We start from the raw sequence: 23383 nt of genomic DNA on the forward strand, positions 1-23383 counted from the left end.
CAGGGATAAGTGAAATTAATTCTAAAAACATCCTACCAACAGAGAGAACCATCACATGGAATAGGACCTCAATCTGAACTCTTCTATTTACACTTTAAAAAAAAAGAGACCTTACATATTTAAAAAATTTAAAACCTGATTTTCATTCCCCAATATATCATTGTCTTCTTTTCCTTTTTCTGGGTTCATTTTGAAAAATTATACACAATACTTATGATACATAAAATGTACAAAGAATAAACCAGTTCATATCAATGAATCCAAAATGCTGCTTAAGACATAAAACATTATCCATACAGCTGAATCCCCTTCTGTACTTTTTACTAGTCAGATCCATTGAGGGATCCACTGGCCTAAATGTTGATGTTTATCAGTCTCAACCTTTTTATTCTTTGACTCCATACAGTATTACCTAATACATGAGCTCAGTCAAACCACCTAAGCCACTCATTCTTAAATTTTTCAGTGTTTTCATTCTTAAAATTTTCAGAAAAATTAGAACAATGCAATAGAATTTTATGTAAAGGTTCAAGATCCCTTTGATCTACATTCTAGGTGGGACATTGAGAGCCTACGCAAGTTTATCATGGTCTGCTTTTTATGGATACCACACAAAAAGGACTGGGCAAATAACAAAGACTTTCAGCACAGAATAAACACTTTGGATCTACTACAGTTTAAGTTACTGAGATCAATCAGATTCTTGCATCAATGCCTGGCACACAACAGACACTCAATAAGTATTTGTTGAGTGAAAGAATGAGTCTTCAACATAATGCTAATAGAGAAGATGTGATTTTTACATGGAAATTACATTAGAAAATCAATGTGTAAGGCAGAAATTCAGCATAGTCACAGGTCGCCCTTGAAAACTATTTAGGAAGTATCTATTCAATATATCCAATGCAACTAGTTTTTCCTCCTGCATGATTACCGATGACTGTTTGACTGTTTTGTTTTTTTTTGGTTTTTTTTGCTGAGTACCAGACGACGGAGCTGGCTTGTGTTGTTAGGGGTTAGCACCATATAATAAATGGTTATCTTGAAAGGCAGGATTACACTCAGGCAGCAGCAAGGCTACACACTAGGAGAGTGACACAGGGACTAAGACTGCCTGAGAGAAGAGCAGTCACATTGTAAGGATGACCCCCAAATCATCTGTTCATTTAAATGGTTATTGTTTCTCTAAGCAAGCATAGTTGAATATTTAGTATGTATGATGCCCTGGTGCTGTATCCAAACATTTTCTCTTTCTATATTTTGGGATTTAGGAGGGGATTCGATCCCCTGGGACCATCAAAAGGAATGATTCTGGAACGTATATGGCATGTGATAATTTATTAATATAAATGTAGATTATATAGAAATAAAGGGTAAAAGCAAAGAGGCTCAAAGAGACCTATAACATCCTTCGTGACTCAATTTTGCAAGCAAGTAAAAATAACCACAATGCCTTAGGTTCTGAAGCAGGCTGCTTTCAGTGGGCTAAGAGCGTTGCCAATTTCTTCTCTCTTTTTCACCTTCTATCTCATACAAAGGAACTCATTCTATTGGAGCAGATTTCTTTCAACATTCAAAGAGGTAAGATAAAACACCCATGTTCCACTTAAATGGGGTTTCTCTCATTTTTTTTGCAGTTTTGGGCCCAAGATTTTATCAGAGAGGATGCTGCATTTACTATTATTATTTTCGTTTTGGGTTAGTTCTGAGCTCCTTGGATTATTCATCTTTCCCTGAAGTTTCCATTCATTATAAAAATTTTCCTTAGATTCACATCTCTCTGACTACTGTGATTTATTCAGTTATGGTGTAAAAATGATAGTGTTAGGTTTCCCTGGAGTGAGACAGACACACAAACACATGTTCACACATACACACAAGAATGCTCATGCACACACAGCAGAGCAGCTTCAGGTAGAGAACAGGAACCTTTATTTCCCTAGGCATACAGAAATAATAATAGGTATTTGGTGGTTTAAGAAACCACTAAATCATTCCATGAAAAAGAATTAAATCTAGGTAGCTTTGGGCCATATTAAGATACAGAAAAGTATGGGCCAACTGTGAGGCAGGCTTACCTACATGGGACAATCAAGAAAATATATTTGTGTAAACAGAGAAAATGAAAAGGAGTGGGCATAATACTTAATGGAGGCATCATACAGAATGGATGTTGCTTCACGGTGTAATTAACATATAGGAAGTAACAATTAATTGCTGAGGTTACACAATCTTGAACCTCTGTATTTGTATGAATGGAAAGGAAAATTCTCATATAGTGGCTTCTATAAATTAGGTTCATAGTACATCACAACTCTGTTTGTTTTCTCTCCTAGGAGGTTTTATTTTATGGCTTCTATTTTCCTTTGGTTAATATTAAGATTGGGCTGTACTCTCTTAAGTCCTACTGGATACACTGTGTGGTAGTTAAGATGGTGGATTTTATAGTCCAGGGAGACCTGGGTTCAAGTTGCCTCTGTAATTTACAAGCTGAGTTTCACCAGGCCCAGTACGGAACCTCTACAAATTAAGTGGCTTAGTACATGAAAAGGTGAAAGTTAAAGTACTTTGAATGCAGGGAGCCATCAATACATTTGGATGATTGAGGCTATATAGGAAACAGCCCTGAGCCAAACACTTCACATGAGGAATGTGTTGAAAATGTAGTTAAAAAGAAAAATAAATGACAAAATGGGAAAATATTTACAACTCATATCACAGACAATGGGCTAATCTCCTAATATAAAGAGCTCCAATAAACTGCATAAAAGTCCAAAAAGTCCAGCCAGGGCAACATGGTAAAACCCTGTCTCTACGAAAAATACAAACATTTGCTGGGCATGGTGGTGCACACCTATAGTCCCGGCTACTTGGTGGGCTGAGGCAGAAGGATCGCTTGAGCCCAGGAAGTTGAAGCTGCAGTGAGCCGAGATTGCGGCACTGCACTCCAGCCTGGGCAACAGAGCAAGACCCTGTCTCAGAAAAAAAAAAAAGATCAAAAAGTTAACTTAAAAAAATAGCTGAGGATATGATCAGGCACTTCACAGAAATGAAAAGATATGACTCAAACATAAGATGCTCAACCTCATTCATAAAATAAATGTTACTGAGAGACATTTTACCTGGAAGACTGGTGAAAATCCACAACTGTGATATAGCTTGAGAAGAACTGGTATTCTGAAATATTGTTAGTGGGAATGTAAATTGAGATTTTTTTTTCCCATAAAGGACATTTTCACAACTTCTATCAAAATTACAAACATGTAACTCCTTGATCCAGCAAATACATGCCTATGTTGTTCTATGGATAAACTAGCATTTGTCCAAAACAATATATGTGAACATGGTTACTCATTATGGCAACCTGGATGGTCTTCAGGAGAGGACTCGTCTAATTAATTATGATTCAGCTACACAATGGAATTTTACGCGGTATTAAGAAAAGAATAAGAGTGCTTATTATGTACTGACATGGCAAGATCTCTACGATAAATTGTTAAGTGGATGAAACATGATGCAGAATGCTGTGTATGGGATGTCACCACTTGTATAAAAAAGAAAACAAATATTCTTTTGGCATGCATATTCATAAAAAATCCTTGAAGGAAAAACAAGCCACAAGTAACAGTGATAACTGGAGTTGGACACTGAAAAAAGGCACAGGGACAAAAGGAACTTTTCACAGTATTCCTTTTAAGAACAGGACAAACCTTCCTATGTATTATCATTCACAAAATTAAATAAATTTTAAAAGTTAGAGGTTAAAAGCCATAAACTGATCCCTCTTCCCCCAAACAGAGCCTTCCGTGCTCAGCACCACAGCAGAAGGTTTGTTTACCTCCGCATATTTAAGCTGCTCCAATGAATAACAAATACCAGCTTGACATGAATGAAGCTCTAGTGAAGCAAATGCAAATTAATGAGATCGCTGGCCCCTGCTGGGCCTGGATATTTGTCAGGGGAGCACGAGTGCAGAGAAAGCAGCAAGTCCAGTGAAGGTCAGCCAGCAGGCAACAACCTTGGTTCTCTGAGGCCTCATGCGGGCACATTTACTGTGTATAGATGTGGGTGCCAGCCCACAGACGTTCCCCACGGAATCTCCACAGCACAGGTACCAAGTGCTCAGCAACTTCCAGCATGGCAGAACTGCCAACATTTAAACACAAGGATTGCAATCAACATTTGCCTGCTGACGTCCGCAGGCTTTCCTTGCCTGAGACTGGGGTTACCTGTTGGGTAATTGTGCTCAGCATCCAGACTTAGCAAAAATGAAGTCAGAAAAAGAGCAGACCTCCTAACAGTTTAAGATTTACCTTATATTTCTTCAATGCACTTATGTAGGCTATAAAAAAAAAAAAACCACCCAACAACTGACTTTCCTGTCTTGGCATAAGTTGAAGCTGTGGAAATCTCAGCTATGGGGTTTTAAGCAGTGGTTCTAGATGCTTGGATCCCAAGGGCCAGTAAAATTTCGATAACAAAAATTTGGAATTCAACCTTGGATTTCCAACTTTATTTTGCCAAGTAAGAACCTAAACAATTAAGCAAACACACGTTACAATCCCTATCACATCATAAAAGGGCATTTTTAGCTCCAAAAAAGGAGAAAGAAATTTCAAATAAAGAACAGAAGTTTCTCTGTCCTCTTCCCCATTTATTCACTAAGAAGCAGTTAAAGTTCAATCATAGACCAGCTCTGGCATTCCGATGTTCACCTCTTCTGAGGCAAGTTCATTTTGAAGGCCAAAGCTACTGCTCGTCTTAGTCTAAAAATACATATATCTTAATGGCAACGTATGTTCACAATTACACAATGTTGAAGTTTGAGGAAGCATTGGCCACCATCTGGAATTCCCCATTTAGCAGATAAATCAAAGTCCAGGGAGGGAAAATAATGGCCCAAACTGATCAGGAACAAACAAGATGGGGAGATGGGACTCACATCAGGAGAAAAGTCACAAGCAAATAGGAATGGCTTAACTTAGACTTGACGTTCCTCTGTTATTCCTTCTTTTCAGGATTCAGTTACAAGTTTCAGGGGTTTCTCCCTGCCCAAATACCCAACTACTTGCACATGAGGCCCTTACACCACAGGGGCTGGTGGGCAGAATTTCACTTACGGAAGCTTTGGTCAGCTGGTATTCTCCTCTGTGTGTACTAATAACATCATGGCTTTGTTTATGGGGTTTTAGAGCCTGATGACCAAGTGCTAGTTTTGGTGGCACTGGACTGAGAGATGTGGTGGTAAGCAATGGGGTAAAACTAATTTAGCAACTCAAAGACAACACAAGGGGTCCAGTTTTGGAGCTGAGACTCAGAGCTTTGTTGTCTCTAGAGCAGCATTTTCCATTTAGTGAGCTTCGTTTATTTCAGATTGCAACCAAACCATCAGTAGTGGCTCTGGGGACTTTTGACAAAACTAGTACTTACACAATTCCTGGGTGATAGTGGTCAGTTTCGCTAAAGGATGCTAAATGCCCTCACTTTTGTTCAACAAACGTGACCTTACCCTCTGTGTGACGGGATAAATGAAGGGTGCTTTGTCTTGATGTACAGACATTCGGAAAGCTTAAGGGGCACTACAGTTGGATGAATGCCACTACAATCCAGTAACAAACCACTGATGGTACCCAGTCTTCAAGTTGGACCTTCGTACACAGCAGTCTGTAAAAGCGGCCTTAAGGTATTATTAATTGCCTCTGCCAATTCAGCCAAGGTGGAGATCCCTTGGTTTCCACATACAATTCTTTATGTAACTAGAGAGAGAGACAGAAACTGGTTCTCTTTTTTTTTTTTTTTTTTTTTTTTTTTTTTTGCCAAATTAGATAGTGCTCATGAATGGAAAAACAAAACAAAGCAAAACAAAAGACACATTCCTTGCTGGTGCCAACCTCCCATTGCTGAGCAGTTCTGTGATGGGTGCACATGAACTGCATTGTATAACAGGAGCCTGCACCATCTTCAGAGACCAACCAGCTGACAGCCAATCTTTAAAAGTCAGCCTCTGAAGACAGCTTAAACTCCCCAACCAGATAGTACATTCTGGGATGTCATTTACTGGGAACATGTGACATCATCGGTTATCTAAACATTAAACCATCCAAGAAGTTATTACCATACTGGAAAACTGTGCTTGAAGATAATTTCAAATAAAGTAGAATATTGTATAATATCTAGTGCATGCAATAAATCCTTTATTTTGAACTGAAGGAAGAGGTATATGGCTTTTATTAATAGGAAATCAGTTTCTCCCCATCCTCACCAAATACACATTGAACAAAGACGTAAAGAGTTTTGATTTGAAGGGGCATCATATTATGAGCTTGCCCAGCAGCAGTCGCCTCTCATTTTCTCCCAAGAAGACTATGCTGGCATCTTTGTCTTCTACCCACCAGTACGTAAAAACTGGTACAGAATGTTTGTATAGATCTGGAGTTGGCAATCTTTTTCTTTTTTCTTTTTCTTTTTATTAAATATAAAGAAATGAGGTCTCACTATGTTGACCAGGCTGCTTTCAAACTCCTGAGCTCAAGCGATCCTCCCACCTCGGCCTCCCAAAGTGCTGGGATTATAGGCGTGAGCCACTGCACCCAGCCTTGGCAATCTTTTTCTATAAAGGGCCAGACAGTATTTTGAGCTCTGTGGGCCATACATTCTCTGTAGCAATTACTCAACTCTGCTGCCATTGTAGAATAGCAGCCGCAGACAATGTGTAAATGAATGGATGTGGCTTTATTCCAATTAAACCCTATTTACAAAAACGAGCAGTAAGCAGGGCCTGTCCCATGGGCTATTGTATGCTGACCCATATGGTATAAGACAGTGGTCCCTAACCTTTTTGGCACCAGGGACCAGTTTTGTGGAAGACAATTTTTCCACAGACAGTGGAAATAGGAGGATGGTTTTGGGATGAAACTATTCCATCTCAGATCATCAGGCATTACATGCTCATAAGGAGCAAGCAACTGAGATCCCTTGCATGCACAGTTCACAATAGGGGTTGTGCTCCTATGAGAATCTAATGCCGCCAGTGATATCTGACAGGAAGTGGAGCTTGACCTCCTAATACTCACTTGCCCTCTGCTCACCTCCTGCTGTGCTTCTGGTTTCCTAACAAGCCATGGACCGGTACCTGTCTGCGGCCCAGGGGTTGGGAATCCCTGGTATAAGATGGACTCTTGGATAAGTTTATGTTACTATGCCTTGAAATGCAGGCAGTTGATTAGTTTGTCAAACCTGTAACATTGAGTGATGATATGAGGCAATATTTTATATGAACCTTTGACATATATGTTTGTTTATCATTTAGGATAATGTTTTACCCTTGCCACAGTTTCTTGGAATTCTTTTCCAAAAGGTGGGTATTCCCTGGCTGTCCAAATAAATCCTGAAGTGCATGTGGGTCAAACCCAAGGGCAGTCTGTTTCGTAATGATCTTTACATCAAGGTAAACTCCTGTGTGACAAGTGAAGAGACTGAAATATAGGGGCTTTAAAAATTCCTCAGCTGTATAATTATTCTTGAATATGGAAAGATTGTAAACTTTTACCACCAGCTTTTAAACCATTTTTGCTACTTCCACAGATTAGGGCTGGTTCTGAGGGGAACAAAGAAGCAGATTGAGGTCTATAATTCTAAGATAAAAACTGGACACTTGTTCTGATTCAATAAAGCAGAAGTACCATTCCCATGCCTTATTGCCACAATGTAGAGAAAAACATTTTCTTTGGGGCCAGCTAACCCTGAGTTAAAATCTTGGCTTTACCATTTATTGGCTGGATAGCCTTGGGCTAAGTGACTTAATGTCTTAGGGCCAAATTATTTCATATACCAAATAGTGTTCTTATAAAGATGAAAGATAATAAAAATTAATATGTTATATAAGCCAATTTACTATATGAATAAAACTATGCTTGGTTCAGTTAGTTCTTAAAAATTTTGCCTCCCTTTGCCACCTTAGGTTCTTGTTTACATGGTACAAGCATTATAAACCATCCTACTTCTTCTTTATCCTGTCAGTGCATGAAAACTATCTACAACCTTGAGCTTCTGATCCTAACACAGAATTTGGGGTCAAAATATTAAGATATGATCATGATTTTCTTACTTATTTACTTTGAGATTTTGGAACACGTTTTGGAAGATCATGGAGCCAGACAGTTAAAAGAGATTTTTATATCCTCTTTCAAATCTTAAAAAGGCCCAGGGCTTTTTCCATCTACAGAATGAAATAATTCACAGGACAAATTATGTACTTGATATTTAAAAATAACTTTGAGCAGCTTCAAAATATATAAATAAGAAAAAAAAAAACACAAAGCATTTGGTTGCTAGGGGAAATGGATTCTGCAACTTCAGAGAGCAATAAATTAAAACATCTCCAGGTACCTCAAGTAATTAGTTCTATGACCCAGATAGACTCGTTGAGTTCTGAAGCCATCAGAGACTGCAGAGTGTTTTGGATGCTTACAACCAGGGCCTGTCCTGCCCACCTACCCCTTTCCTCATCCCCACATGGGCTTGGAAATACTTGAAGAGAGAAAGCATTATTTGACTGATTTATTGAAGTATGACATACAATAAAGTATACAATTTGTTACTTTTTCACATGTGTATATCCACCTGTGGAACCATCACCACAATCAAGATACTAAATTTATCCATCACTTTGTAGGGGTTTTTTTTGATTGCTACAGCAACTAGGAGATATTACTGGCAGGGCCTGGGGACCACAGATCTCCTGAAATGTACTGTCTTGCACAAAAAGTTGTCTTATCCAACAAGGCCAATAGCACCTCCATTGAGAAACACTGGGCCAAATCCCTTTGCTAAATCCATGAAGACACTGAGTCCAGATGATGAAACTGAGGCAAGACTAACATAAGTTTCTTCTGTTTACTGTAAATCCATCTGGTGTGCCTGTGTTAATTAAACCAACAAGATAGCATCTGCTGAAAGAAATTCTTGGTCTGAATCAAATGTTGAGGCCGGCACCTGCCATGGTGGCATGGGAGCCCGAGTCCAGGGGCATAGAGCCAAACCGGGACAATAATTCTTTTTAATTTAAAAATAACAAATAAGAAAAAAAAATGCATCAAATGTTAAATTTTGTATTGCCATTTTTGTTTTGAAGGCAAGATACAGACTTTCATTTTCATGGGGTGTTTTTAGTAAGGTTGCTTGAATGAATAGAAAGCATTTCATGTATACTGTAAGTAGTATGGTTTGTTACACGGACCTGAAAAGACAGTCCAGTCATCCCATGTGGCAGCAGAGCCATGATAGGACCAGGTTATTTTTCACTCTGGTCAATTTGATTTTTTGGTTTTGACTCCAGCAATATTGCCTCACAAATCCATTTTTTTTTAATTCGAGTACCCACCCAAATCCTACCCATCTGCACCTTTTTCCCTGGACTGGACTCTCGCCTGTCTTTCAGAGTAGATTCACACCTTCCGGTCCATGAATCTCCAGCCTTGGTCTTCAGTTACACAGAACATTCCCTTACAAACTCTGCTATCTTTCCACTCACCAGCCCCCACCTTCCTCTTCCTACAAATCATCACTAAAAGGTAAGGCAGACAGCATGCCATTTTTTGGTCTAATATCTGATTATTTTAGACAGCCCAGAGAAAGGGTTGATTTGTAATTGTAATTGTATGCACAGTTCTCTATCATACCATTTAAATCTAACTTAATCCAACTAAATATGCCTATATGCAAATATCTATATCTATTTAGCCTTTCTATTTCATGCATCTATTTTAAATGGTTTTAATCTATATTTATTATGTAGTATTTTCATTACTCTATTGCATATGTGTATATATATATATGTGTATATATACACACATACATACACATATGTGTATCACTTAATACTTTTCAAAGTTCTTCTTATAGACTTTTACTCATTTTACACAATACCATTATAAAGAAAATGAGGGAGGTAATTTTTTTCTTTTTCTTTTTTTTTTTTTTTTTTTGAGACAGAGTCCCACCCTGTTGCCCAGACTGAAGTGCAGTGGCTGGACCTCAGCCCACTGCAACCTCTGCCTCCCAGGCTCCAGAGATTCTCCTGCCTCAGACTCCTCCTGAGTAGCTGGGATTACAGGTATGCACATTTATAGGCTGCAAATACTCTAAAATGCTGTATTTTAAATGTGACAACGGATGCCTCCAAATAAAGGAAAGTCAGCTAGCTACTCCTCTGCCAGTGAGACACCTGCTGCTGCTACCTTGGATGACAGTGAAGGCCAAAGACACAAAGTGCTAATAGATGTCATTTGGATATTTAAGATGCTTTTAAAAAATGATTTGAGTTTTATTACTTGTAAGAGATGTGTGATAACTCCAAGAACAAAATTTGTTATCAACCAGAAAAGTTCTCTCTCTCAAGTGGAAAGTCATGGGCGAGGCCAGTGGTTCTCAAACCTTTCTGTAATGAGAATCACCCCGAGGGCTTATTAAAACAGATTCCTGGTTCCCACCCACAGAGTTTCTAATTCAGTTGGTTTGGGTGGAGCCCAAGAATCTGCATGTCTAGCAAGTTCCAGGTGTGCTGGTGTTTAGGATTTGGGGACCTCATGCCTGAGCTATGCTTTCTCCAAGAGCCCGTCAATGGCTGGCTGTGTTGATTGGACACTGGAAGTAGGTCAGTCAGTGAGGATGGGGGGAGCACATGAAACTTCTTTATACCCCCACATTCAGCTGTAATGCCCTCAGCACCCTGAGTTCACTGTCTCCACACTCTCACAAAAGTCCTCCATTTCTCCTGTTCTTTGTAGCCAAAGCACAACAAAGTTGAAATGTCTGGGTAGAGACCTTTGGAGACGATGAGAACTCAAACAAACATCCTGCAAACACACAAGCATTATGAGCCTAAAAAAATCACACCAAAATATGAAGATAAACTCAGGACCCCTTGGCTTTTAAGAGAAAAACATGTACTTAATACACTTCTTTTTTTTTTTTTTTTTTTTTTTTTTTTAGAATGGTAGACTGTTAAAAACAAACACCGAGAACATTTCCAACTATAGAAAGAAGAGTAGGATCATGAGCAAGGATTATATCTTGGGCCTTGGAGTTGTCCATTTTCTGCCTGGAATCTGGTTCTCATGGCTGCTAGAGGACCCTAGACAAGTAGACTTCAAAAGGCCAGTAGACCAACTTTATTCTGCAGCTAAGAGCATTTAAAGCAAAACTAGGTAGCTGACTTTTAAAAATTTATGGGCTCTGCTCCTTGGTGACTATGTGGGGGTTACCGCATGTCCACATACAAGTTTTCTTTTTAGGCAATTGACACCTGTATACAGAGATAAATGTGTTAACATAATTCTTCTAAAGATACATATAGATTTTTAATAAGGTGATGAGGACACTCGTGGTAAACAAAGTGTCACTTTAGCCATGTTTACCCAAGCCTGGTAATAACAAGGCTTATTTTGAAGAGAAATGTTAAAATCAATTCTCACAGCTTCAAAGACAAAATAATTACCTCCAAGTCCCCAAACTGAACATCTTTATTTTTATTTTTTAGATCATTTGAAAAATTCTGTCACTTGTGATGATTCTTTTTTTTTTTTTTTAATTTTTTTTTTTTAATCAGTGTTGACCAGGTTGACCTCGAACGTGTAGCCTCGCCTCCCCGAGTGCCAGGGTAACCGGCCTGAGCCACGGTACTTCTTATTTAATGATTATTTCTTCTCTTCCTAAATGAAGGTAGTAATATAGTTTTTAATTAATTAGTTTTATTGTGGTAAAATATACTGAACATAAAATTTACCATGGTAGCCATTTTTAAGTGTACAGTTCTGTGGCACTAATATATTCATATTACCATCATCCATTTCCAGATGCATTCGTTTTTAAATAACTGATCCCATCACCCTAAAATGATGAAAGCTAGAGACAATATGTATGGGTAACCTTGGTATTTTTGCAAACAGCAGGATTCTCTATGTTTTCCAGAAGAAAGTTAAGTTAAAGTCATCATAAAAGAGAATAGATAAGACTAGACTCAGATTTGAGGCCCAATTGTGGGCCTAGCTCATGCTTTTAAATTAGGGGGAGCAAAAACTTAGCACCAGTTGCTGCTTCATGGAAGCCTTCTTTCTCTAAACCCTTGGTGGACATTACTCTGTAATTACCACACTCTTTCCCACTGAACCTCAAAATCTTTCTCCATATGGTCTTCCAGGTATTCATCACAACTAATTAGAATTGGTCCATAGATGAAACCTATTTACTATCTTCACATAAAAATTGCGAGGCATCAGGAAGTAATTGCGATGAAATAGCAAGTAAACATCATTTGGACTGCCTTTGGTCCTGCCAAAGGCCCAATATTCACATCTGTACATGTAAACATGCACATAGTAGAAAAGCCCTTCAATATGGGGTTGTCACAAAGAAATAGCATGGAAATCATCACAAATAAAAATGTTCTTACCTGGGTAGGAACACACTTTCCACCACATAAAAGTCTTGCATAAGAACATCTCGTTCTGGCTTGGAAGTGAGATTGCCCACTGTGTATCCTATTCCCAGCTGAATAGCACCTTTAATAGCAGATGATGCAGTCTGCAAAGAAAACAAGGGTCTCAACATTAGTCTTAATAGTCAGGGCCTTGTTCAATGGTACAGGCAACAAAACGTGAGTGAGGTTCGATTCTCTTTCTTGCTCCAAAACAATGACAAGGCTGAGGTTTGGCAAGATGATAAGTTGCTTCTTTTGATGCAGAATCTATTCCAAATAGTAAAGCTCTTTCTTTTCACACTTTTTTGTGATAATGTTTCTTATAAATGTTTAAAGGTCAAATTATAATCCAATTGCTCATCTTCCTTTCACTAAGAACTCAGAAACTTGAAGGAACACTTTCAATAGATAGCATTATAATGTCTACCCAAAGACAAATGGTACATTCACATTTTAAAAAATAAGAACTTCTATAACATATTTATAAATTAGTAAGAGTATTTTATCTTCATAAGAAATGAGAGAGTAAAAAACAATTTGAATCTTTGGAGTACACAAATAATTTAATTTGGAAAGTGCTTACTAGTCTCACCATAGATCCATAATAATTTCTTACACTGATCTGTGCTAAAACATACAGCATGGGGACATCAATATTTCCCACTTACTGCTTTTCTGGTATCATCCAATAATTAAGCTGATGTAATGTTAACTTTGAGACCAACTACCGTAAATATGCATATATGTGTGTGTGTGTGCGTGCGTGTGTATGAGTATACACATATATAGTTTTAACCAATATAATAGGAGAAATAACAGAATAACTCCATTTAGGACAATTAGAATATTTTTTTTATGGTGAAGTGTGTCATACTTTTTATGCCTTGCACTGCCTAATGTAGTGCTACATACAGGGTAGGAATTAAACACTTAAATCAGTGGTTCTTCACCAGGGACATCTGACGATATCTGAAGACATTTTTCAGTAATCACAACTGGTGGTGGTGGCATTATGTCTAGTGGGTAGAGGCCAGGGATGCTGCATAGGACAGTTCCCACCACAAAGAATCATCCAGACCAAAATGTCAATAATGCTGAGGTTAAGAAACACTGACTTGAATGGATGTAATAAAGATCATTGACTTTATAGAAAAGATACTTTCTTTCTGATTTAATGTTTTTACCTAGCAAATCTAAGACCCATCCCCACCTCTCCACATGCTTTATATCTTTTTATTTCTTCAAGCTTTTAACACCAGAGAACACCTGTCTATTTTGGAAAAAATTTCTTCTCTTGATTTCTATGATAGAATATGGTCCTGGAGCCACTTCTATATATATAGAATACACACACACACACACACACACACACACACACACACACATTTTTAAATTAAAAAAAAATTTTTTTTTTTTTGAGACAGGGTCTTGCTGTGTTGCCCAGGCTGGAGTGCAGTGGTGCGATCTCGGCTCACTGCAATCTCTGCCTCCCGGGTTCAAGCAATTCTCATGCCTCAGCCGCCTGAGTAGCTAGGACTACAGGCATGCGCCACCACGTCTGGCTAATATTTGTATTTTTAGTAGAGATGGGACTTCGCCATGTTGGCCAGGTTGGTCTCAAACTCCTGGCCTCATATGATCTGCCCACCTCAGCCACCCAAAGTGCTGTGGTTACAGGTGTGAGCCACCGTGCCTGGCCTACTTCCAGCTTTTCTGATAGTCTCTCCTGTCACTTCTTCACTGACCTCATATTGTATTTGCTATAATTGCAGTGTCCCCAGAATTTGGTCTTTGATCCTCAGGTCTCCTTAATTACCCTGGTAATCAATTCATTCCTAATGGCTTAAATACGGTTTCTATTCAGATGGCTGGCAGATTCTTTTCAATCAATTGGGATGCTGTTCTGTCAACACAAATGCAGTGTATACAGAGCCAAATTAATATCTTACAACCTCTCCATACCACTTCTAGATTGACTTCATTTCCCAAGTCACTGTCATCTTCAGTTATCCAAACTTGACCTCCAAACAGACTACATCTAGAACAGGGCTAGGTCTCTAGTCCATTTATTGACTACTTTCCCATAGGGGCATCATTTTATCACTTTGCTTATTCCACAATAAAGGTTATGTCATCTTTAGTGTGAGGACAACTATCTACATCCTTGACACTTAAGGAAGTAGAAAAATGTCTTCGTGTTTTTCTTTTTTCATGTGCCCTTTTATTTAAGATCCTAGGACAGCAAGATGGCAAAAGACTAAGACTTAAGCCCACAGTGCAGTGTTTCTTAAAAAAAAAAAACCCTGCTATTTTAATGCTCCCTCTCTGAGCTCAGCAATGTCACCAATTGGCGTCAGTGACCTTTTGTACCAGTAGCTCTGACTTTTAAAGGCTGAAATGGATTTTCTTTATTTTAACCTTGCATAAAAATTCAAAAGACATCTCTTCTCCCACACGTCACTCAGACTGGTAAGGCACAAGAGGTGACATGAGCACTTCCCAGAGGGCCCAATACGCCACATTGTTCTAAGCCAGATCTATCAACAGGTTCACATGCTGCCCAAGTGCTCTGCACCCCCCATACCGTACCCCCCCACCACACCCCTGACCCCGCTTTCCAGAACTACCTGCATCTGCTTAACCCACAAAACCACCACAATAACATCATTTGAACACTTCTTGGGCTAGAAGAGCCTGCCAGAGTATCCAATTCTTTGTTGTCTCTACCCTGGCAATAGAAAGTAGTCAAAGCTGTGACTAGTCTACACATAGTGATATCAAACCTCAGGAGCATGAGAATCACTGGGTACACTTGCTAAAACAGATGATGGTCATGTCCCCAGAATTTCTGATTCTAAAGGTCTGGAGTGAGGACCAAATATATGGTCTTATTCTAAGAAAAAGTCTTTCTCCTCTGGTGTGAGGTTAAGTTTTAGTCCCTGAGGAGTAAGATTTTGAAAAGAACCCTGCTGTTATATATTTAGTTAAATCAAAAACAGACTGGTAATAATATTACTTTCCATTCAGAGCATTTAAAATTCAGGTGCTCTGATGGGAGAAATAATAAAAGTAGTTATTAATCTTTTTGGACCAACTAATTTATGCCAGGCACTTGATATATGAATAACAACAATTATGATCATAATCTGTCATAATCATAGCACATACTAATGTAGTGTTTACTACTAAATGGCAGGCACTGTTCTAACTGCTTTCTGGTTATATCAACCCTTTTATCCTCACAACTCTATGATGTAGGCACTCTTACTGTTTCTATTGGCTCAGGAAGGTTTAGCAACTTACACGAGGTCACACAGCTACTGACAAGGTGAAGCTGGGACTCACCTCTAGGAAGGCTGGCTCCAGAGTCCCAAGTTATACTCCACTGCCTCTAAATCAGAATCTCCTCACTCATTTGACCCTCTCCAGAAATATGAAGCATAGTGACAACTGTTCCCATTTTACAGGGGTGGATTTAGGCTCAGCAAGGTTAAGTGATTTGCCCAAGTCCCTTTGCTAGTGTGTGGTGGAGTCTGATTGCCAAACCCAGGCTGCCTCCACATCCATGTTTGCAAAATGAGCCTAGAATCAAAGTTGGAAGTTCTCTTTTAAGTTTGGATGTTTGACTTCAACAAAGCAAAAGCTCTGAGAGAGCCATTCCTTTTGGTGAAAAAAGGGTAAAAATGTTATTTGCTTCCAATCATACCCACCCACGGGTAAGCCAAAGAAAAACTTGTAAACTTCTTGGTAAAGCTGTACAAACACCATCGTTCATGTCACCACTGGTAACATGGGGACTATTAACAAAAGGCGTTATTTTGCTGACACACTAGGAATGACACCTCAAAGTTTCCTTCTCCCCAGGTCTGTGTAAAAATTAAGTGCTTTAATATTGATACATTTGGGTATCGCTAAAAAGCATCTTATATATGGAATCTAAAAATGTTGAACTCGAAGTAGAATGCCAGTTACCAGGGACTGGTTGGGGGCTCAGGGCTTGGGGAGATATTGGTCCAAGGATAAAATTTCAGTTATATAGGAGGAATAAGTCCAAGAGATCTACTGTACAATGTGGTGACTACAGTTAATAACATGATCGTATTTTAAAAATCACTAAGAAAGTAGATTTTAAGTGTTCTCATCACAAAAAGTAACTATGTGAGGAAATGCACATTGTCTCAATTAACTAACTCCACTGAGTCATCTCACAATGTATACATATTTCCAAACGTCATGTTGTACACAATAAATATATATAATTTTTACTTGTCAATTAAAAAATATAATTAAATAAAGCATCTTATTTACTTTGTGGAAATGTCTGAGGCACATCCTAATATCAAGCAAGATGTACTTTGAAACTGTGAAAAAACCCTTTGAAACACTACCTGGAGTGTCTCTGATGAGATTAGTAAATCATGATGATGACAAAGAACCTCTGTGTGAAGTGCTGGTGATTGCACTAATAGAACCAATAGTCCTTTCCCTGATAACTCTAAGCCGCTAGAGCTCCCTTCCTTCCTCCAAGATGCCACCAACAGACCAGTGACATGGTGGTGGGTCGCTGGCTTTGCACAACCGAGCTTCTCCGCTTTCCTCTGCATGGCTTGGTATACGCTCTAAAAGTGCTAGGACAGGACTACTGCCCCTTTGAGTGCCAAGGGGAACCTTTGACTCCTTTAAAACATATAGGTATAGGTTTCAGAACACAGCAAACAGAGTCTATTTTTAATTCAGGTTTTTGCAAGGGCTAAGTGGAGGCAATATGTTGCCTGGATACTAGAAAAACCTCTAAAAGCATATGATACTTGGAGAAAAGGAGAACCAGATAATATCACAAAGGCAAAACAAAAACATTTAGTTTCACAGCTCCTCTGTATTAACCCAAACGTGTTCAGATATGATGGTAATACTAAGAGGAAAATGAATATCAGCTTGCATTTGGGTAATATGTTATGGTTTTCAAAGCACTGTCTTTTAATGATCACATTTGATTGTTACAACTGTTACATAGTTAGGTAGGGTTTCTAATGCCATAGTATAGATAAGGAAACCGTGGCTCTGGGAGATGAACTTGGTCTAAATCCCTTAGCTAGTGTGTGCATACTCTGGTCTTCTAGAAGGCTCCCAATGCGGCATTCTACAATTTTGCTTTACTTACCGGAGTTTTCTCTGCTAGAGATGGATCTGATAAAAACTGAGAAGCAGCGAAGAATGAGATAACAATGATGAAAGTTACAATAAGACCAAATGCCTAAGCAAACCCACTCTTAGAAAAGCAATGATCTGACAAGATTTTAATGTCCTTACAGTACACAGTACACATCTATAAAATTAGGTAACTTAATATGCCATCTGATATCACTGGCTTTAAAAGGAAATATTAAAACATTTCATGTCAACAGCATTTTTCCACCTAAGGTGAACTGATGAACTAATTTTGGGATTATGGCCAATATAGATGTTTGCAGAGTGATTGTTTACTTTTTTTTTTTTTTTTGAGACGGAGTCTTGCTCTGCCGCCCAGGCTGGAGTGCAGTGGCCGGATCTCAGCTCACTGCAAGCTCCGCCTCCCGGGTTCACGCCATTCTCCTGTCTCAGCCTCCCGAGTAGCTGGGACTACAGGCACCCGCCTCGACGCCCGGCTAGTTTTTTGTATTTTTTAGTAGAGACGGGGTTTCACCGTATTAGCCAGGATGGTCTCGATCTCCTGACCTCGTGATCCGCCCGTCTCAGCCTCCCAAAGTGCTGGGATTACAGGCTTGAGTCACCGCGCCCGGCCTAGAGTGATTGTTTTCAAAAGTACAAATCTGATCATGTCAGTGCCTTGCATGAAGCCCTCTCATGGGTTCTCAGCACTCTCCCTGGAGGATTAAGTCCAAACTCCTTAGCTTAACACTGGAAGCCTATCTTAGAATATTATTCCCTGTCTGCTTCCCACTAACTCCCACACGTGATATATATTTTAAAAACCAAATATCCTTTGAGCAAGCTGACCTTATGAACCCCTAAAAATCACATGTGAAAAATTTTCCCTTGTGTGCATTTTTACCAGGGATGAGGTCCAAGGCTGTCTCTGTTTCTGAGAAGATCTATTTTCCCAAAACCACAGACCTACAGAATCTAATTCTAAATCAAAGATATTTACTGACAAGGTGCCTTGAACCAGGTCATAAAGAAATGGTTCAGTATCACCTGTTAACAGCAAGAGAGGGCCAGGTGCAGTGGCTCATGCCTGTAATCCCAGGACTTTGGGACGCTGAGGAGGGTGGATCACTTGAGGTCAGGAGTTCGAGACCAGACTGGCCAACATTGTGAAACCCCGTCTCCACTAAAAATACAAAAATTAGCCCGGCATGGTGGCACATACCTGTAATCCCAGTTACTCAGGAGGCTGAGGCAGGAGAATCACTTGAACCCAGGAGGCAGAGGTTGCAGTGAGCCAAGATGGCGCCACTGCACTCCAGCCTGAGCAAAACAGCAAGACTCAGTCTTAACAACAACAACAACAAAACAGCAAGAGAGTAATTCTTATATGGGTGTATGGAAAGGGAGATGCTGACCAGCCTCCCCATTTATTTATTATTTCTCCCTCATTCTACTTCAGTAACCGCTCTGGCTCTACAACGTATGCTGGAGTGCAGTGGTATGATCACAGCTCACTGTAACCTCAAACTCCTGGGCTCAAGCCATCCTCCCACTTCAGCCTTCCAAGCAGCTGTGACTTCAGGTGTATGCTACCATGCCTGGCTAATCTTTTCAATTTTTTGTTGGGATAGGGTCTCACTTGGTGGCTCAGGCTGATCTCAAACTCCTGACCTCAAGAGATTCTCCTGCCTCAGCCTCCCAAAGTGCTAAGATTACAGGCATGAGCCGCCACACGTGGTCCATGTTCCTTCACTTCTAAAACTCAAACCCAGCTCCAGGTTCTCTCTCCTCTCCCTGAACCTATACTCAAGAAACAAGGCATAGTCCACTTATTTGTCCCACTGAGAGAATTAAGGAGAAAGAAAGAGGGATAGATTCCCACTGAGAGAATTAAGGAAAAAGAAAGAGAGATTGTATGAAACTGATTGCAGGACTATGGAAATGACAGTTTGTGGGTAGGCAAACCTCCTCCTCTCTGAGAGGAAGTGGGACCACCTCTCGCTTCTGGGTTCTTCAAATCAGTTCTCAAGTTCTTCCCTGTATTAGTTTTCTATTCCTTCTATAATAAATTACTACAAGCTCAGTGGCTTAAAACAATGCAAACTTATTACCTTACAGTTCTGGAGGTCAGAAGTCCTAAAACAAAGGTGTTGACAAGGCTGCATTCCTTCAGAGGCTCCAGTGGGGAGTCAGTTCCTAGAGTCTACCCGCATTCCTTGACTTGTGGCCTCTTCCTCCATCTTCAAAGCCAGCAGAATTGTTAAATCTCTATCTCCCTCTGACCTCTGCTTCTCTCATCACATCTCCTTCTGTGACTCTGATCTTCTTACTTCGCTTTTGTAAGGACCCATCTGGATAATCTAGGATAATCTCCCTATCTCAAAATCTTTAACTTAATCACACTTGCCAAGTGTGTGAAGTTATTGGCAATGTCTTCTTAATAGGTTCTAGGGATTAGGACATGGACCTCTTTGGGGTCCCATTATTCTGTGGATCACACTCCACTACTTCAGGATTGACCCTGGCATTTTTTCCAGTGTCCCCTCAGAAACTCATTCAGTCAGAGGCTGTTCATTCTGCTAGCGAAGATCTGAGTACTTGGTATGAGCCAGGCATTATTTTAGGCATTGTGGGAAGCATAAACCAAAAAAGAGACATGGCTCTTGCTCTCATGGGAGTTTCTAGTCTAGTGGGGGAAAGAGACATTAAACAGACAAAGATACACATGCATAAAGACAAATGAAGTCAGTGACAGAAAGAACTGGTGAAATAATTGAGGTCAGAAGGGCGGAGACCCACTTAAGAATGATGGAGTCTCAGAGGTCTCTCTGAGGAATGATCTGTAGGCTGAGACCTAAAAAGTGAGAATGGGCCAGTCAACAAGTCATGTCAACAAAGACTGGCTGTGTACATTTGTACAAACTGGGGACACAGAGGTGACATGAACAGAGTCTTGCCCTTAAGGAATTGACATTTTGGACTACTATGTGTGGTGGGGAAAGACAGAAAGCACATTAGGAGATTAGGGGAGTTGATTTCCAGGGATAGAGAAGCAGGAAGGTTTAGGGACCTGAAAGCAAATCATATGGGTTAATTAGTGGGGGTAACAGGGAAAGTGCCAGAACTAGAGGCTGGAAAGACTGGACAGACCTACATCTGGGCCTTATAGGCCATCCTAACGGTTTGATGTGTTTCAATGAGGGAACAGCATTCTTATTTGAAAAGGTTCACTCTGGCTGCTACTTACAGTAGCAGGAACTGATTCCTCACTAGAGCCTCTGAAGGAACACAGGCTTGTCAACACCTTGATTTTAGGACTTCCGACCTCCAAAACTGTAAGATAATAAGTTTGCATTTTTTTTTTTTTTGAGATGGAGTCTGGCTCTGTTGCCCAGGTTGGAGTGCAGTGGCCGGATCTCAGCTCACTGCAAGCTCCGCCTCCCGGGTTCACGCCATTCTCCTGCCTCAGCCTCCTGAGTAGCTGGGACTACAGGTGCCCGCCACCTCACCCGGCTAGTTTTTTGTATTTTTTAGTAGAGACGGGGTTTCACCGTGTTAGCCAGGATGGTCTCGATCTCCCGACCTCGTGATCCACCCGTCTCGGCCTCCCAAAGTGCTGGGATTACAGGCTTGAGCTACCGCGCCCGGCCAAGTTTGCATTGTTTTAAGCCACTGAGCTTGTAGTAATTTGTTATAGAAGCAATAGAAAACTAATACAGGAAAGAACTTGAGAAATGATTTGAAGAACCCAGAAGCAAGAGGTGGTCCCACTTCCTCTCAGAGAGGAGGAGGTTTGCCTACCCACAAACTGTGTCATTTCCATAGTCCTACAACCAGTATCACTGAGGGATTATAGGCAGGAAAGTGATTGGGGGCAGTTGTAGTGGTTCATATAGAGATACTGATGGCTTAGAGAAGGGTGATAAATGAGGACAGGCAGAGGAGGTGGATTTGAAATATATTGGAGGGAGGGAGAGAGAACTTGCTACGAGCTAGAAAAGAGGGAGAGAAAAATACCAGCAATGCCTCTTGGCATTTTCCTTCAGCAGTTGAGAGGACTGAAGTCACTTTACCAAGTTGAGGAAGCTGAAGAAGCCACATATTTTGGAGCAGAGACTCAGAGTTCCATTTGAGATGCTACTGAGACATCCAACTGGAGATGCTAACACACAAGTCTGGAACTTGGGTTAGGGGTTAGACAGAATATTTCATTTTGAGAGTTGTTAGCATATAAATGATATTGAAAACCATGGGGTTGAATGAGAAAACCAAGGGGTTGAATGAGAAAACCAAGAAAGAGAGGGGAGCATCTGAGGAGAGTCCTAAACCACATCAACATTTAGAAAATAGATGGAAGAAGAAAAACCTTTGGAGGAGACTTAGGAGTGACTAATGCAGTAGAACAAAATCAGGGAAATATGGCTTCATTGAAACCAAGAAAGGAGAGAGTCTGAAGAAAGGAGTGACAACCGTCTCCACAAGCAGCTCTTTCATCTGATAATAATATAAATATTACAACTTGATGGAATATCTAAAGCTATGAGCCAAATTCTCTATATTTTTCTCATTCATATTGTTAATTCATATACAAATCTAAATCTGGATCTAGAATATTTGACAAAATTATTTGATGGACTCGTCAAATTATGCCATCACTAATCATATTTTAAAAGTGATCCTTAACTTAGAAAAATAAAATATTATGTTAAGTTTAAAAAGCAGGATACAATACAGATCATAAAATTTAAACAAGAAAAACCAAGTGCATGTGTACACATCCACAAAGGAAAATAAGACACGAAGGAAATATACCAAAATGTACAATTATTTCTGGATAGTGGGATATTAGGTGAATTTTGCTTTGAAGTTTTGTACTTCCCAAGCTTTCTAAATTTTATGTTTTATATATAGGAAAGGAAATATCCTCCAATGAAGGTAGTGTTACTATATTTTAAAATACATTTTGAGGGATGACAAAGGCATGTTTAGGCATTGCTCACCTTTCTAGCTTTTTCTTTTAGGTCAAGGCCTTAATGCAACAAACCTATGTAATGGTTGTGCTGTTATAAAACACAGTCATAACAAGTTTATTTTTGTCTCCCACTGTTCCTCTAAATGTATTCTGGGGTTAGATTTTTCTTCTGCCCCAGCATGAAATGTACGGCAGGTCTATGACCCTTCTGGTGGCTTCTGGAATAAAAGGTCCTGTCCAGGTATGGTAGTTTGCACCTGTAATTCCAGGATTTTGAGAGGCCAGGGCAGGAGGATCACCTGGACCTAGGAGTATGAGACCAGCCTGGGCCGCATAGTGAGACCTTTTCTCAACAAAAAATGAAAAAACTGGTCAGGCACGGTGGTGGCACCTGTAGTCCCAGTTACTCAGGAGGCTGAGGCAGGAGGACTGCTTGAGCATAGGAGGTAAAGATTGTAGTGAGCTGTGATTGTGCCACTGCATTTCAACTTGGATGACAGAATGAAACCCTGACTCAAAAAAAAAAAAAAAAGTCTTCTGTTTGTTTATTCCCAGTCATAGATCTGTATAAAGGGTCTCATCTAGACATTTGGTATGTATAGTCCTGCTTTATAGCAATAATAATAAAAACTTACATGTGCTTTTGGTAGCCATCTCTCTCTTCCCCCAGCTTGCCTGGCACAAGCCGGCCTCCAGCAGTGGGAGGGGCTTGAGAGCCTCTCTTCTCTTCTCTTTTCTGACTGGTTGCCGGAGGGAGGGGAAAAGAGGTAGGAAAGGTCTTTTTT

General features: G+C 39.8%; 1 protein-coding gene across 3 annotated transcripts in view; it reads right to left on the minus strand.

Moving 5' to 3' along the window:
- The window catches only part of PIP5K1B (phosphatidylinositol-4-phosphate 5-kinase type 1 beta), a 319195-nt gene that overhangs the window by 137682 nt on the left and 158130 nt on the right, over positions 1 to 23383 (minus strand). For 2 of the 3 annotated variants that reach the window (XM_030919809.1, XM_010362971.2), the window contains one exon: positions 12452 to 12582. In XM_030919809.1, the coding sequence (XP_030775669.1) occupies positions 12452 to 12582 (131 nt within the window). Of the gene's footprint in view, positions 1 to 11497; positions 11834 to 12451; positions 12583 to 23383 lie in introns of those variants that run through there. The other variant, XM_030919810.1, reaches the window with a different exon arrangement.

This window comes from Rhinopithecus roxellana, chromosome 16, assembly GCF_007565055.1.
Source record: "Rhinopithecus roxellana isolate Shanxi Qingling chromosome 16, ASM756505v1, whole genome shotgun sequence".
NCBI classification, from domain to species: domain Eukaryota; kingdom Metazoa; phylum Chordata; class Mammalia; order Primates; family Cercopithecidae; genus Rhinopithecus; species Rhinopithecus roxellana.